This window comes from Lynx canadensis, chromosome D1 (assembly GCF_007474595.2).
Source record: "Lynx canadensis isolate LIC74 chromosome D1, mLynCan4.pri.v2, whole genome shotgun sequence".
NCBI classification, from domain to species: Eukaryota; Metazoa; Chordata; class Mammalia; order Carnivora; family Felidae; genus Lynx; species Lynx canadensis.
In genome coordinates this window covers 68,788,556-68,802,666 of record NC_044312.2, presented here as the reverse complement: position 1 = coordinate 68,802,666, position 14,111 = coordinate 68,788,556, and the positions used below count along the sequence as shown (strand labels likewise).

Here is a 14,111-nt window from a genome sequence, read left to right as displayed (position 1 = left end):
AGAAGCAAGCTAAGGTCTAATGATTTTTTTTTTCTTCTGAAGAGTCCCTAAAAGCCCCAGGGGAAACCTTGTATGCATATAACCACTCTGAAGTGTTAGACAAACACAGAGTCACTCCGACTTCAAAGTACGGAATGTAACTGTGCATATCAATACAGGCTTGAGAAGAAGAGGGTAGGTTTACTGGAGTGGTCACTGTTTGCACAAGGCCAAAGTGGGCCAAGACACTGGGTCACAGACTGGCGCTTCTCAGAGGTTAATGCGCATACGAATCACCGGGCGGCTCTCTTTCAGATGCAGATTCAGATGGGGGGGGGGTGTCTGGGGGAAGGGACACTGCATTCCTAACCAGCTGCTAGGTGATCCTGCTGCTGTTGGCTCCTGGCCTACATTTTGAGCAGCGAGTATTTGGAAAGAATTATTCCTTAGTTAAATCTGACTTTAGCAAAATGGCTGGCTCCGATCACAGTCCAGCAACATCTCAGATGGGGCAGGAGTAACCAGATTTCTTCCCACACTCTGACTCCTGTGTTGCCATCGACAGAAAGAGCACAAACACTCCCTCAAATGAGCCGCGGATGAAAGGCAGGAGCAGACTTCCACGTGAGACAGGCTTCCCAGGCAAGCCTCCAGGGAGGAGGGAGGGGCAGATCACAGGCACTGTAAGTGAGAGCCAACACCCCATACTGGGGAAAGTGGGCGGTCTCTCCTACCCTGTTCTTCAGCCTCTGCTTCCTCTGCTCAACCACCTCCCTGTTCACTGGCTTCTTGCGCACGCAAGAGCCAAGAGACAGAGAAACAAACTCTCTTGAAGGGATCAAAGAAGTTCTAGAAACGGTTTGGAAAAGGGTGATGTGAACTCTTTGGATAAAATGTATTTGTACACATTTTAAGACATGAGCTGAACTCCAGGCTTCCTTGAACAGAGCTCATCTTTGCCCCTTCCAGAAAATGCAATGAACAATAGGCAATTCCCCCATCCCCCCAGGTTGGGCCTTGTAGCTCTATTTGTTATAAAGGTCACTGTTTTGAGAACCAGTGTCTGGATCCCGGTCGAGGCTTCCACATGAAGCAAGTCACAGACATGAACAACAGTGTCCTAAAAATATACAGCAATAATTCACCTTCATCCACATAAGGTAAAGTCTTTTCTAAGTCCTGTAACTCAGGTATAAATGTATTATACAAACTGTCCCGCATGCCTTTGGGGCCTAATTATGACACCTGCCGGTACGCTAGCTAAAGCCGGCATCCTACAGTTCACTGACAACATCTATGCTTGTTTTTGTGGGGTTAGGACAGCTTTTTCAGATGGTATGAGTACCTCCGGTCTCTTTAAAGAGCTTCCTGGGGAAGCAGGAACGGATACTCTCTTTTTGGCCAGATCGATTTTTCAGCAGGAGGCAGACTGGTGCTTGGTTTGGACAAAGTAGCTTGTAATTTTCCACTTTGACCAGAAGGTGGCACTTGTGGGCCCTGGGACATCTGCCTTAAGGACTAGAAATGTGTAAAACAAAAGGTAGAAACAATGACTGGGAGACCAGAGGGGCTGCTGGTGCCCTGTTCCTACTTGCTGTTAATAGCGATGATATATTGATTAACACAGGTGCCAGATATCATGCTCGGCATATTATATACACCCTCTTATTTAATCTTTAAAAATCCTGCAAAAGTTCCATACATTTCAAATCTATCGCCTGCATTTCACAGACGTGAACCACAGCCGGAGAGGCTCTGTTTCTCCAGGTTACACACCTCGTAAGTAGTGGAGGGAGGACCAGAACCCGATGGTTTTTCCATCAAGCCAAGCTTGGAACCAAGTGGTTCACGAGAGAGGAAAGAAGGAAGGGCCAGCGCTATGGCCACTGGCCGTCAGGCAACCAGCCTTTGCTTAAACTGACACACGAACCTCATCCAGGTTGTTGAAGCCTCTCCGCCTCCGTTTGTTCATGTCGCTCTCTTCAGTTTGGACGTCCACCTGCAGCGGCCAAGAAAGCATGGTGAGTTCAAGGCCATCGAAGTCTGCGCTGTTCCACTAACAGCCCCAACGCCACGGAGCTGGCCCTGAGCTGTTGCCCACGAACAGTCGCCAGCCCAGGAGACAAATGGACATAAATTACCCTGCGCTGTAACACACACTATCACAGAGTTCCCTTCAGACACACGGGAGGGAGCCTTCCTGAACCTAGAGGGGGCTCTGTCGGCAGGGGTGGGAATCACATGGCAAAAGATCATCCTGAAACCTCCCAAAACACAAAGAATCTCTGTTCTGGAGGCAAGGCGGGGACTGTCTCTGTTGTCAGAGTGACCCTGGGCTCAGAGCAGTCCCAGCCAGGTCTGCAAATGTCCGTCCACATGTTCCAACATGGAGACCACCTCCCACAAGCAGTGGTACTGCCCACCTCACAGGTGGGGATTCCCAGGGCTCCGATCAGCCATCCAGGGATTTGATGGCAAATTAATCCGCCGTTCAGTTGCCACTGCAAATACCAATAAATGGTATTCTATCAACTTCAAAATAGCATCAGGTATGGTCTGAAAACTGTGGTGACCATACAGCCCTATTTGTCCAGGACAGTTTCAATGTATCGTTTTCCCCAGCCGAATTATGCAGTGTTCCCTTTCCCTCTCAAAAGTACCCTGGTTAGACAGTAAATCACATGGCTGCCCTACCAATAAGCCCTGACAGCCTCCTTTCTGCTGCCTGAACCTGAACATTTAAATCTGGGAACCTCCCTCTATACACGCCCATTGCAGTAACCCTGCAAGGGCCACCAAAGGCCACACTCACGGTCAGCCTCCTGACCTCGAGGGAATGGGCGGGACTGCACCGATGGAGCTGAGTCTGGGGGTTGGGCTGGATTGGGTGCCTTCACTGCACCCTGCCAGCTAAGTCTATCCTGACCCTGGGGTTACACCGCTCTCCCTCCCCATGCCCAGCATGTTAGCCATAAGCATCTTTGCAGCAGACGTCCTTGCTTCAAGCACTTTTGCCACGAGCATTTTTACCATGCAACTAATTGGATATAAAGCAATGTTGCTGTAACAGATTTACATAAATAACCGGGGGACAGTTTGGTTTCACCAACTGATCGACAGCTTGGTTTCATTTCTCCATGGGCACAGTGCTCCCATTTTCACATTCTACAAATCTTAGCCCTGGCAATGGTCTCTGCAGCCGTGCAGTTTTGAACCCACATTTCCCACAGAGCTTTGGGATGTCTATCAATGGACATGTGACAATATGCCAAGAGTAAATAGCAGGGTGCTTGCAAAGCAACATAAAGCGAGTAGGTTTCCTAGGATTTGGAAATGGATACCTCTCTCACTAAAGGAAGAACGTTTAGCGAAAAAAGAAAACATGCCATGTCCAACAAGGAGACCAATCAGTAAGCAAAAAATATGTAACAGGATGAACCAAAGACTGAAGACCAGTGTTTAAGTCCAGTCCACAAAATGAAACCAGTTATTTGCACAAGGTCGCGATGAATCCATGCCATGCTAGCTACATACTCTGAACGTATCCAAACGTTTTGTATTTCACAATAAAGTCTTTTGAATTTGGTTATTTGTTTTTCATGTTTCATTATGTCCTTTTCAATGAATGCCCATCTTTTATTTATTGTGCTTTTCTCTTTTAGAGTAAAATTGCCTCTTGACGCTTATGGTGAGACTACCTGGAATCCTGCCATCAGTCTCTAGCTGGGGCCTTCTCCAAATGGCCGGGCCCCCGAGGGCCATGGATGTTCCCTTCCCTGGGAAGCCTCCACCCTCAGACAGGCTTTCAATAGCATGCCAGCTGAAATCCCAGGCTTTCTTCCACTTGGGATGCAGTGGGAGGGCTGCTGGCCACTCTCTCCCTCAAACCCAGGAATACAGCCCCTTCACCCCATGCTTGTGCTGCACCAGGAACTCCTGGAGCCCCCAGTACACACACTGCTGTGTACCCACTTGCTCCCAGCAGAAGCACCTGCTTCCCCTGCTTTTATACTCCTGTCTCCTCTGCTCCCTTTCCACATTCACCAGCACCTTTAATATTTTGAAAGATAAGATCAACCACTGTTTAGTCATTGATATTTGTTCAGAAATCTGACGCTTCCCTTGTTCAGACAGCACAAAAGAGCAGATCTGAGGGCCCTGCCTTCCCTTCAACATTTCCTTCAGCTTTTAATAAATCATTATTCTGTGAATGGAAATGATTTCAACCCAAACGCTTGGGCAAACACCAAGAGAAACAGATGACCTTATTCGCAACAATGTTGGGTCTTAGAGGCGCAGGCTGTCTGGGCCCCCGGCTCTAGTGCCTATGAATGGTTTGCTGGGGGAGACCGGAGCGCAAGAAAGTACAGGATGTCCTATCCAAGAAGGACTCTCCATGCATAATCTTAGGGTTTTCTGTTGCGTTTTTTTGTTTTGTTTTGTGTTGTTTCCACCTTAAATAAAGACTTGGCTTTTCTCTCAAAGAGCAACACATCTTACTCTCGTTTGACAGCTTAGGGCTTGACTGTTCCAACATCAGAGCCTGTAGAGATCCAAACCCAGTATGTTAGCCACAGGCTCACAAAAAGCACTTCTAGGACGGAATGTGCCCAGTAGCACCACCTAAGACGACCGCAAATCCTTTGGGGGAAATAAAGGAAGTGGATGGGGTAACCTCCACTCCTCTGATTCAGCCTGAGCTATGGGACAATAACATTCGGTCTATATGGAAAGGTTACCTACATACATACCCGAACGGTCTCTACTCTTATTTATGAATTGATCTTGGAAGCACTGATTCTCAACTAAAGAGCTAGGTTAAGACAGAAAGGCAGAAAAAAACTCAAACTTAGGGATTTACCTAATTTTTTCTTATCTCTTTATCTCTATCTGGAAGCCAGCGTTGCATTACTACCCCATCTCCTTGGACTCTATTTTGCTCTACGAAGAATGGAGTACAAGAAGGGAAAAAAAGTATTTATTGTGCCCAGTGAGAGACAGCGTGAGAATACACGAATAGTTCACTTTCTTTCGCTTTTTTTTGCCTTTCCCCCAAGAACACATTTCTTTTTAAAAAAATTTTTTTAACGTTTATTTATTTTTGGGACAGAGAGAGACAGAGCATGAACAGGGGAGGGGCAGAGAGAGAGGGAGACACAGAATTGGAAGCAGGCTCCAGGCTCTGAGCCATCAGCCCAGAGCCTGACGCGGGGCTCGAACTCACGGACCACGAGATCATGACCTGAGCTGAAGTCGGACGCTTAACCGACTGAGCCACCCAGGCGCCCCAAGAACACATTTCTTATGATGATTTCCCAAAGATTTGAAAAAGTCCATATACTATGGGGCATTTATTAAACTAATTGGTGTCTCCATTTAAACAAATAATCAGACATATACCTGCTAAACTGATTATTTGATCAGTGCAAGATAATCATGTTCCCATAAAGCCCAACTTCACGTGATGTTAGTTCAAAGGAAACCGCCTTTATATTTAGCTAGCTAGTGTAGGCTAACCCTGGAGAGATTTAGATCTGGGGCACAAGAAGAGAGACTAGCCATTGCAGGCAATGCCCGGATGTGTAGAGGCAGCCATGATATTTAGAAAGATGGCCAGTGACACTGGCAAGGGAGCTCTTCTCTTCTTCAGTAACAGAGTCATGACTTACTTCCCAGCTGTGTGACCTTAGGAAAATCACCTAACGTCTCTGACATCAGCTTCTTCATCTCTTATTTCCTCACCTAGATGTACTATCTAGCTCATAAGTTGTTGTAAGGATTAATGAAGTCATGTACACACAACACTTATCAGGTTGGCTATGGAAGTGTGGCACACTGTTAATTAGGATCGTGCTAGTTAAGAGACTTAGAAAATCTGAATTCTAGTTCTGACCTTGACTTTCACTACCACTATGGGACATCGCAGTTTAATCCCCCCACATGCAAGACTGTCCTTCTCTAAAGCTGGGAGGAGAAGACATGCCCCACCTTCCTCAAAAGGTAACACAAGGAGCAAACGAGATACGCATGAAACTGCTTCGTACGCTGTAAGGTGCGGCATCGATCACGGCTGCGATGCAGAACCAAGCGTTCAATCCAACTAGTTTGCCTCATCTCAGAAAACAGGCATCTCCGTTTACTCACAACTCCTCAGGGACAGGAGCTACCATTTGTGGAGCCCTTCTCACACGGCAGGCAGAGCAGGGGCTCGCACCTGCATTGGTTCGTACTGTCTTTGCACTGGAGCAGTGCCGTGTTGAGGTTGGTGCCATCATTTTGCAGACAAGCAAAGGGAGGTTCAAACGTGTGCCAAATCCCCAGCAGGCCTAAATATGGTTTTGTTTGCCTGGCTTCAAACGTATTCCCATTCTGTAGGTTAGCTCAGAATCCCCGGCTGTGTTGCACAGAGAACAGGAGAGAGATCAGCCTTCAAACCGCAGGTGCCACAGCGGCAGCTTGAAGGCCTGGTGCTTGCTCGGCTGGGCAGCATCTGCACCCGGTGCTCTCGACCCTCCTGGGCTTTCTTCACATCTCTGAATTGAGAAGTACTAGAAAGCTGGTGGGGAGCCCTGGCTGCTGGGTGGAGGTTCTGTGAGAGCAGCTGGGGAAGGGGAGAGGAATTCAGACGGTGCCCCTGGAAGGTCAGCATCCTCGGGCAGCCTCCTTGCCTGTCTTGTTCTCTGCTCTACCCTCAGCGCCGACAGGAGAACCGCACATAATATAGACGCTCAGTAAATATGGATGGAAGAAAGACTTCCTTACCTAATGCCCCTGGCTCTTTGGAAAGTGTTTGTGTGGGAGGAGTGAGGAGAGGAGAGCTGGGCGGGCACCCTCACTGCTGAGACCAGACACCCACGCGAGCCATGCTCTGTGAACTCCACTCTCCCGGGATCAGTGCTGACAGAGAACGCCCGCTGCCTGGGTCACAGTCAGCCAGCTGAGCAGGATGAATACCCTGGGGCTGCCAACGTGGCTCCTGGGATGGGCTTGTCATGAATAAGGGACACCTCTGTGTTGTGTTGTCCTCCAAGGAGTGGGCTCTGAATGGGGAAAGAAAGATCAGGTGCCCCGAGTGTGTCGTAACATACTGTATGCAGTGACTGGAGTGGCCATAAATGCAGGCATTACCCACAAGCAGTAGGTCTAGGAGCACATACCCAGGAGGACAGGGACCACGTATGTGTGTTCAGACGTCACTTGTGGTACATGGTGACAGGAGCTCTGGAGTCCCCGGGAATTTTCCTATGCCACAGGACCAGAGGCAGATCTTCAGAAGCAGACTGAGAGCTTTTAAAGAGGAAAATATAATCCCCAAGCTCTTCTTCTTTCCCCAGGCATGGCCATTCAGTCTCCAGAGGTGATCGGTCAACCTCAGTCGTTTACCACTCACCAGAGGGACGATCCTCCTGGCGGACTGAGGGGAAAGTTACATTCTCTAAAAGCAAACAAGGTCCTTGGAGGTGAAAAGTCTTTTATTTTGCCTGGAGTTGATCAGCTTGGTTGGGATTTGGATGCTATCAGGGTTAGGGATGAGACAACAATTTAACGCCAGCAGTGAAAACCAGGAGAGAGGGAGAGAAATTTTTAAGACTGGCTCCACAGAGAAAACCGGACCCTCTCCAGATTAAGATGCTGGATTGTGAACAAATATGGGCTCCTCGATCCCCATATCAAGATGCTCCTCTGGGAAGTTAGTGAGGGCATCGGCAGGGCCAGGGAGGGATGGGGAAAGGGGGTGACGTTGAATACAGATGCCCCTATGTGTACAGATCCTGGCTGTGTGCTGTGTGGCTGTGTGGCATAGTCATGCGGGCAAGGTCTAGCCTACCCGGCTGGTCCACAGGGGCGCCTGAGCTGGGGCGCTGAGGACTGTGTGTCTAACTGCACCGACACCTTCTGGGTGTGACCATGGTGGAGCCTCTGGGTGTGTGCCGTTTTCAGAGTCTCCTGTGCAGACGTCCTCCGTGCCCATTCTGCGGGAAAGCTGGAGCATACTGAGTACCCTGCTTGTGGGAAATGCCAAGGCCAAAGAGGATTGCAGGTAGGTTCCCCAAACCAAATAGTGTGCGGGTACAAGAAGACACATGGTCAGATGGGGAGGGGGTACCTTGTGTGTGGTCTGATTACTGCACTGGCACCGAGCGGTGGACCGTCTCTTAGTCAGTGATGACTAAGGCAGAATGTGATCTAGGGGCCTAACTCACCAGCCCACCCAGAGGAAGCATTCGATCAATCTGAGGTGCAAGAGGACAGATAATGCCCATGCCAAGCACTTACTTCAATGACCTACTCTTTCTACCTATCCAAACAGCATGGCAAATCCTAGACATAAATGGGGCAGGGGGAGGGACCGGACCCCTCTCAGGATGGGCAGTCCATTTAGCACACTTTGGGGGTGACTGGACATGGTTCAAACTTAGCCGGGGCGGGGCCAGGCAGAGCCCACCCACTCCCCCTGCATTTTCTAGCAAAGCCAGCGAGAAGTAGGGTGAGGACCTAGCAGCCCTTGGAGGGCCTGGCTGGCCTTGCTGACCATTCCTACCACGTGACCCAGAGCTGGCCAGGCTGGTTCAATTCTGTCACTCTGTAAACAGAGGCGGGGTGAGTGATAGGTGTAAACACTTCTTTCCAGTTCCCCCTGCTGTTCCCAGTTGTGGGCTGAGTGGTGGGAGAAAGTCGGTGAATGGATAAAGGGGTTAAATATTTGCCTCTGTTTCCAGAAAGGCTGCATTGGCTTGCTTGGAATGGGGAAGCCCAAAGTGGGGATCCTTGGAGGAAAGCTAGCTGGGCTGGGGTGAAATAAGCCTATGACTGGGCTCCAGCAGGTGGCTTGCACTCAGTGGGACGTGCGGTAGGCCACGGTGCCTTCGCACAGAGCCTGTGCATGGGTGAGGCGTGGCCCCTTAGCTGTGGTGTGCCGACCCACACACCTTCCTGCTCCAGCCCTCGCCTTGCTGGCCCGTTCTGTCCCGTAGACAGGGTGTGGCAGAACATTATGTGCCCACTCCTGGAGTTAGCTCAAAGGCTACGACGTTGCTGGGAGCCTAGACCTCAGTGGAAAAACTGACCACTGCTCACACAACTGAGGGAAAGAAAGGAGGCTACGTGGCCCCAGCCCCACCCTGGGTGGAGGGCTGGCAGGACTGGGCACGACTGACCACGAGTAGGAGACTGTCGGCAACCTACAGAGACTGAGACACACGCAAAGGCCCGCAGCACTCTGGGCTGTCCTGCCGCTCTGTGGAGGGAGGCGAAATTTGTGTGAGTACTTGCCACCTGATATCTCTGGGCCTCTAATTTTTTTGATCTGTAAAATAAGCACGTTGAGCAAGATAACTTATATCCTGTCTGGCATGGTGATGCCATCATTCAAATAAAATGACAATTTCTCATTAGGCTCCTAATTCCCAAACGGTGTACCAGGGCAGCCCATGGCTCCATAGTGTACTTGTAGAGGAGTCATAGGATACTTTAAATTTTCTAGGGAAACACGGTGAGGTCTGTTATACACCTGGCAAAATACCCCTACCAAGTTACTTGGACATACACCTACTTAGCAAACAGAACTTATAGGGGTTTCTTTTGAGCCAGGGCCACTGTGATAAAAATTACTGAGGGACCGATGGTGCTGTAAGTCAGGAAAGTTTGGGAAGCTCTTTAGGCTCTGAGCTCCTCAAAGGCATACTTCTTCACCTCTGTATACTTGCTACTTGTCAAAAAGAATTCAGCCCTAACGTTGGCAAACAGTAGGGCGCAATAAACATTTGCGGAAGGGAGGGAGGAAAGAAGGAAGTGAAATTAACGGAACAGACTATGTCAGTGTAGTATTCCCACACACCTCGGCCACTAACGGCCATTGTGATCCTGATCTAAACTGTTTCACAAGGGAGAAATCGTCTCCTCCTTCCCCCCTTAGCAGCCAGGGCTAATCTGATTTACTTTATTATTTTTTTTCAAATTTTTATTTACATTCTAGTTAGTTAACATATAGCGTAATATTGATTTACTTTAAAAAACGCTCCAGCCGCGTGAACTCTCAGCTCTCTGCCACGCCCTTCCTAGAACCACTTTCAGGTCACTGAAGCCAGCTACACGGTGCTGGGGCGACTTCCAAAAGCGGTCAGTCACTAAACTGAGCTTTGCTCGTGTCTTCCGTGAGTACCTTATCTGTGTAATTCATCAGCATTAACAGACGGAGAGCAGGACATTGCCCTCCCCTTGCCCCATCCATGAGCAAAGACACACCAAACAGAAGCAGGTCGACACTTACTCGCGGGGTCCTCTTCCTCGGAAACGTGAGGTTGAGATAGTTGTGAGAAATGAAGGATTTGGCCAAGCTGAGGTCAGCATTTTCTCCATAGTTTTTGCCCCAAGAATCTATTCATAAATAAAAATATGACGGAGGTTAGACCCCACCACCGCGACTCCAGGACTCGGGGCAGTGGGGGAGGGGGTCATTGCTACAAGGTCCCTCCAAATAACTCCCTTACCCGCAACGAAAGATACAAGTGAGCTGGGTAGGGGCTGTGTAGCTCCATCTGTGACCTCCCAGCCACAGGGGCAGACCTTCAACCTTTCGCGGCACCTGCCACACACACCCACTTACACACACAGGTCTGGGTGGGTGGGGTCCACTCCCATTTGGCCTCAAAGTGAGAGGAAAGGCAGGGGCCAGCCCCAGAACAGATGACACCAGAGAGCAGAGCAGTCAGACATGGGCATGGGGCAGAGATGGCCCAAGGGTGCAGCAAAGTCTTGCCCCAAAGCAGGGCCTTACCCACAGGCCTCAGCGGGGTGCCCCGGAAGAGCTCGTAGAACTTGGAGAGGTATATGACCATGCTGAGCTTGTCAGGCTCCTGGGCTGACGCCATCTCCTTGCCTGTGGTCACTGGGGGGATACCAAACTCACGCTCAGCCACGTCAAATGCCAGCTGGTTGTTCTCCACGGCATCGTCTTCATTCAGAGAGTCAAAGTTGCTGGAGAATCAAAACAAAGTGAAGTTCAAGGACAGGAGACATGGGTGTGAACAATGGGCTGAACAAACTTACCCACAAGGAGCATTATGAGTGACACTCTGCCGGGTCTCAGTGGCAGGGGTGTGGGGAGGGAGGTGTGGCCCCAGCCCCTGCCCTCATCATCCCCTTCCTGTTGCCCTCACCAGCACCAACGCCCCCCCGCCCCCCCCCCCCACACACACACCCGCTGCTTCTCCAGGGAAGCTCCTTCTCACTCAGGGTGGGACCAAATCAGATTTAGGAATTGCTTCCTGGGCTGGAACAATGGGAAGATAATTTACACCTGTTTGCTACTTTATTTTTAAGTAGTTCCTTTATGTTCTTGTGCTTTTAATTCTAAAAGTAATATGAATGTCTCATAAGAAAAAGAATCAAGGTGTATACGACATATAAAGTGACAAGTGAGCGTCCCATCCCCTTTTTGAGGCAACCTCACTTCCTAAAGGTATCGACTGCTAACCCTTTGGTGGGTTTCCTTTCCTCCTTTTGGATGAATGTACTCGTGGGCCTGCAGTTACTCTGCAGTTGATTTGAATCCAACATCAATAGATGTATTATTAGGCCTTCAACATCACAAAGTGTGTCCAGCGTTCCTAATGATGCTGCCATTATTGCCAATAGGTGGACGAAGAAACAAACTCAGAGAAGGCAAGTGACCTGCCTAGTGCCACACAGCTGATTGGTCTACATCTCAGTTCGAATTCTTTCAGCTGTAAAACTCAAACTGGTTCCCAGAATGAGGTCTTGCCCGGAATTCTTCTCTTGTGGGTAGAGTGCCCAGGGGCAGAGGCTCCATTTCCCCAGTGACAGAGGGGACGTGGGGACAAGAACGCCCAAGGGCAGAGGCTCGATTTCCCCAGTGACAGAGAGGACATGCGGGGACAGGCGCACGCATGCGGCCTGAGCTGCTCTTCCTCCTCACAGATTAGGAACTCAGGTCATGCAAGCTGCTTACAAAGTAATCAGTGCGAATGGAAAAGAACTTAAGAAAACCTCCAATAGAAGATACGTTTTGAGCCAAGATTCTGCATCTCGCAGAACAGCTCTCATCCCCCTTGTCCCCAGGTCCCCTTGGGCCATGAAGGGCTTGGCAGGTTCAACCGGAGCCCCCGACTCACATCAGCTCAGGCCGGAAGCGGTGGATGATGGCACACAGGGCCAGGCCGCTGCGCCAGGATGTGGTCAGGTCGGTGACATTGACGTGCTGGTAGCCCTCGGTTTGCTGCTGACACCAGGTTAAGAGCTTGCTGGGCCGGATGTCGGACTCTGCAGCCAGGGGAGACACACAGTGGTGACGGGCTCTGGGGAAGTCTCAGCAGCCTCCCTGGGGACCAGGAAGAACAGCACCAAGGCAAGGGCCAAGAGCATGGGTGCAGCCCCGAGGCACCCTGTCAACAGCGTGGTGGGAGGGAGGGCAGGATACTGGGACAGGACACATGTTCTCCTGCAGCAGAATCCCTGAGACCCCCTGTGGCCAGGCGCCAGTCAGAGGCTACATACGAACACAGTGGGGAGCACTGTGTGGACCCTGCCAACATCTCATCTGGTAGGGCAGGCAGACATGGCAGCAGGTGACGATGACACCGTGCTGTGATGGCAGAGATGTGGGTACAGGGGGCACGCGAGCAGGTCTGCTCCTCGTCTGCCAGGGCAGTGGAACTCGCCAAAGCGAGAGTCATGGAGCAGGTGTACCTGCTGCTTGAGGAGTGTCTAGGGATTCATCAGACAAAAGAAGGCATTCTGGGAAGACAGAAGAGGGCTGTGCCATGGCAAGGATCTAGAAAGGCCGGCCAGGCTACGTGCAACAGCTTGTTACAAGGGTGGCAGCAGTGGGGCGTGGGGCATGAAGGGAAGGAGGGGTGGCCAGTAAGGCTGTGTGCGCCCAGAGATTGGGAGGATGCGGGGTCCAGGCAGGCAACAGAAGCCAGAGAGCTCTTTCAGCAGGACGGGGACCTGAGCGAGGCCAATGGATCATGTAACTATCCCTTCCCTCCACCGGGAAAAGAGGGTAGCATGTGGAGCTTGTTATCTAGCTGGGGAGACAAGATCCCCACACTAGAAACAACAGGGAAAGAAAAGCAAGGCCCCAATAAAGTAGTTCCCCAGTTCACTTTCATGTCCTAAGTTCTTCATGCATATTAACTCCTCTCCAACCCATCTACAGTTGGCGTTGTTGCTGTCCTGGTTTTAGAGAAGAGGACGCTGCAGGACAGAGGAGAAGTCCCTGGCCAAGGTCACACAGCTCATAGCAGAATAGCCTAGTGGACTGCAGGGTCTGTGCCCCCACGGCCACCCCACCCCCACGCCAGCAGCCTGGCCGAGGACCCGGGTCGGCTGCTTACCCCTCCTGGAGAGGCCCACGGATCTCCTCACTGAGCCCAGCCTCTCGAGAGGCCACTGGTCCAGCTCCTTAGTGATGTATAAATGCTTCACCTGCAAGCAAGCACTTTGGTTAGTGCTGACTTCAAAGAGACCACATAGCTGCCCACCAGTATTTCCCCCAAAGCCAGTCTCAGGGTTGACCCAGCCTCTACCCAGTGTCCACGATCTATCTTTTCCTCTCTCCCTGGAGGGCATGGCCTTCAGCAAGAGAACCAGGGAACCTGAGACACAGAGCAACGGGTCCCACCCAGTTGTCCACCCAAATGTGGGGGGACTCAGGCGTGAGAAAATGTAATTGGCTAACTTTAAGAACATCACACCATTCTTCGTACCATTGCCTGAAGAAGTTGGCAGTTGTGTGTTTCTGAGTCAATGGGAGCAAAAGGGACTGTTGGACTGCGAACTGAAAGGACTTGATGGCTGGCTGAGGAGACTATTTGAGGGAGGCATGCTCAGCCACACATATGCGCGGTGACAATAAACACGTAAGCACATGTGCAGATGTGGACACCACACATGTTCTAGTTCTTTCTGTGGGCTAGACACACGCTGACTCTAGTTTTCTCCTACAGCTCTCCTGGAGACAGGAAGTGGTCCCACACCCAAGCCAAGAGGCATTGGTGGCCTCAGTCCCAGGGATGTGGCAAAGTTTCTTGTTGTTTTTTTTCTTTTTAAATTAATTAATGTATTTATTTTTAAATTTATATCCAAGTTAGTTAGCATACAGTGTCACA

General features: G+C 50.4%; 1 protein-coding gene across 6 annotated transcripts in view; it reads right to left on the bottom strand.

Annotated features, from left to right (window-relative positions):
* LOC115524485 (F-actin-monooxygenase MICAL2) overlaps positions 1 to 14,111 on the bottom strand; it is a 223,772-nt gene that overhangs the window by 105,701 nt on the left and 103,960 nt on the right. For all 6 annotated transcript variants that reach the window (XM_030330799.1, XM_030330800.1, XM_030330802.1 and 3 more), the window contains exons 12-16: positions 13,338 to 13,428; positions 12,114 to 12,261; positions 10,757 to 10,956; positions 10,250 to 10,356; positions 1,910 to 1,978 (exon numbers count right to left, since the gene is read on the bottom strand). In XM_030330799.1, coding sequence (XP_030186659.1) covers positions 1,910 to 1,978; positions 10,250 to 10,356; positions 10,757 to 10,956; positions 12,114 to 12,261; positions 13,338 to 13,428 — 615 coding nt within the window. The remainder of the gene's footprint in view (positions 1 to 1,909; positions 1,979 to 10,249; positions 10,357 to 10,756; positions 10,957 to 12,113; positions 12,262 to 13,337; positions 13,429 to 14,111) is intronic.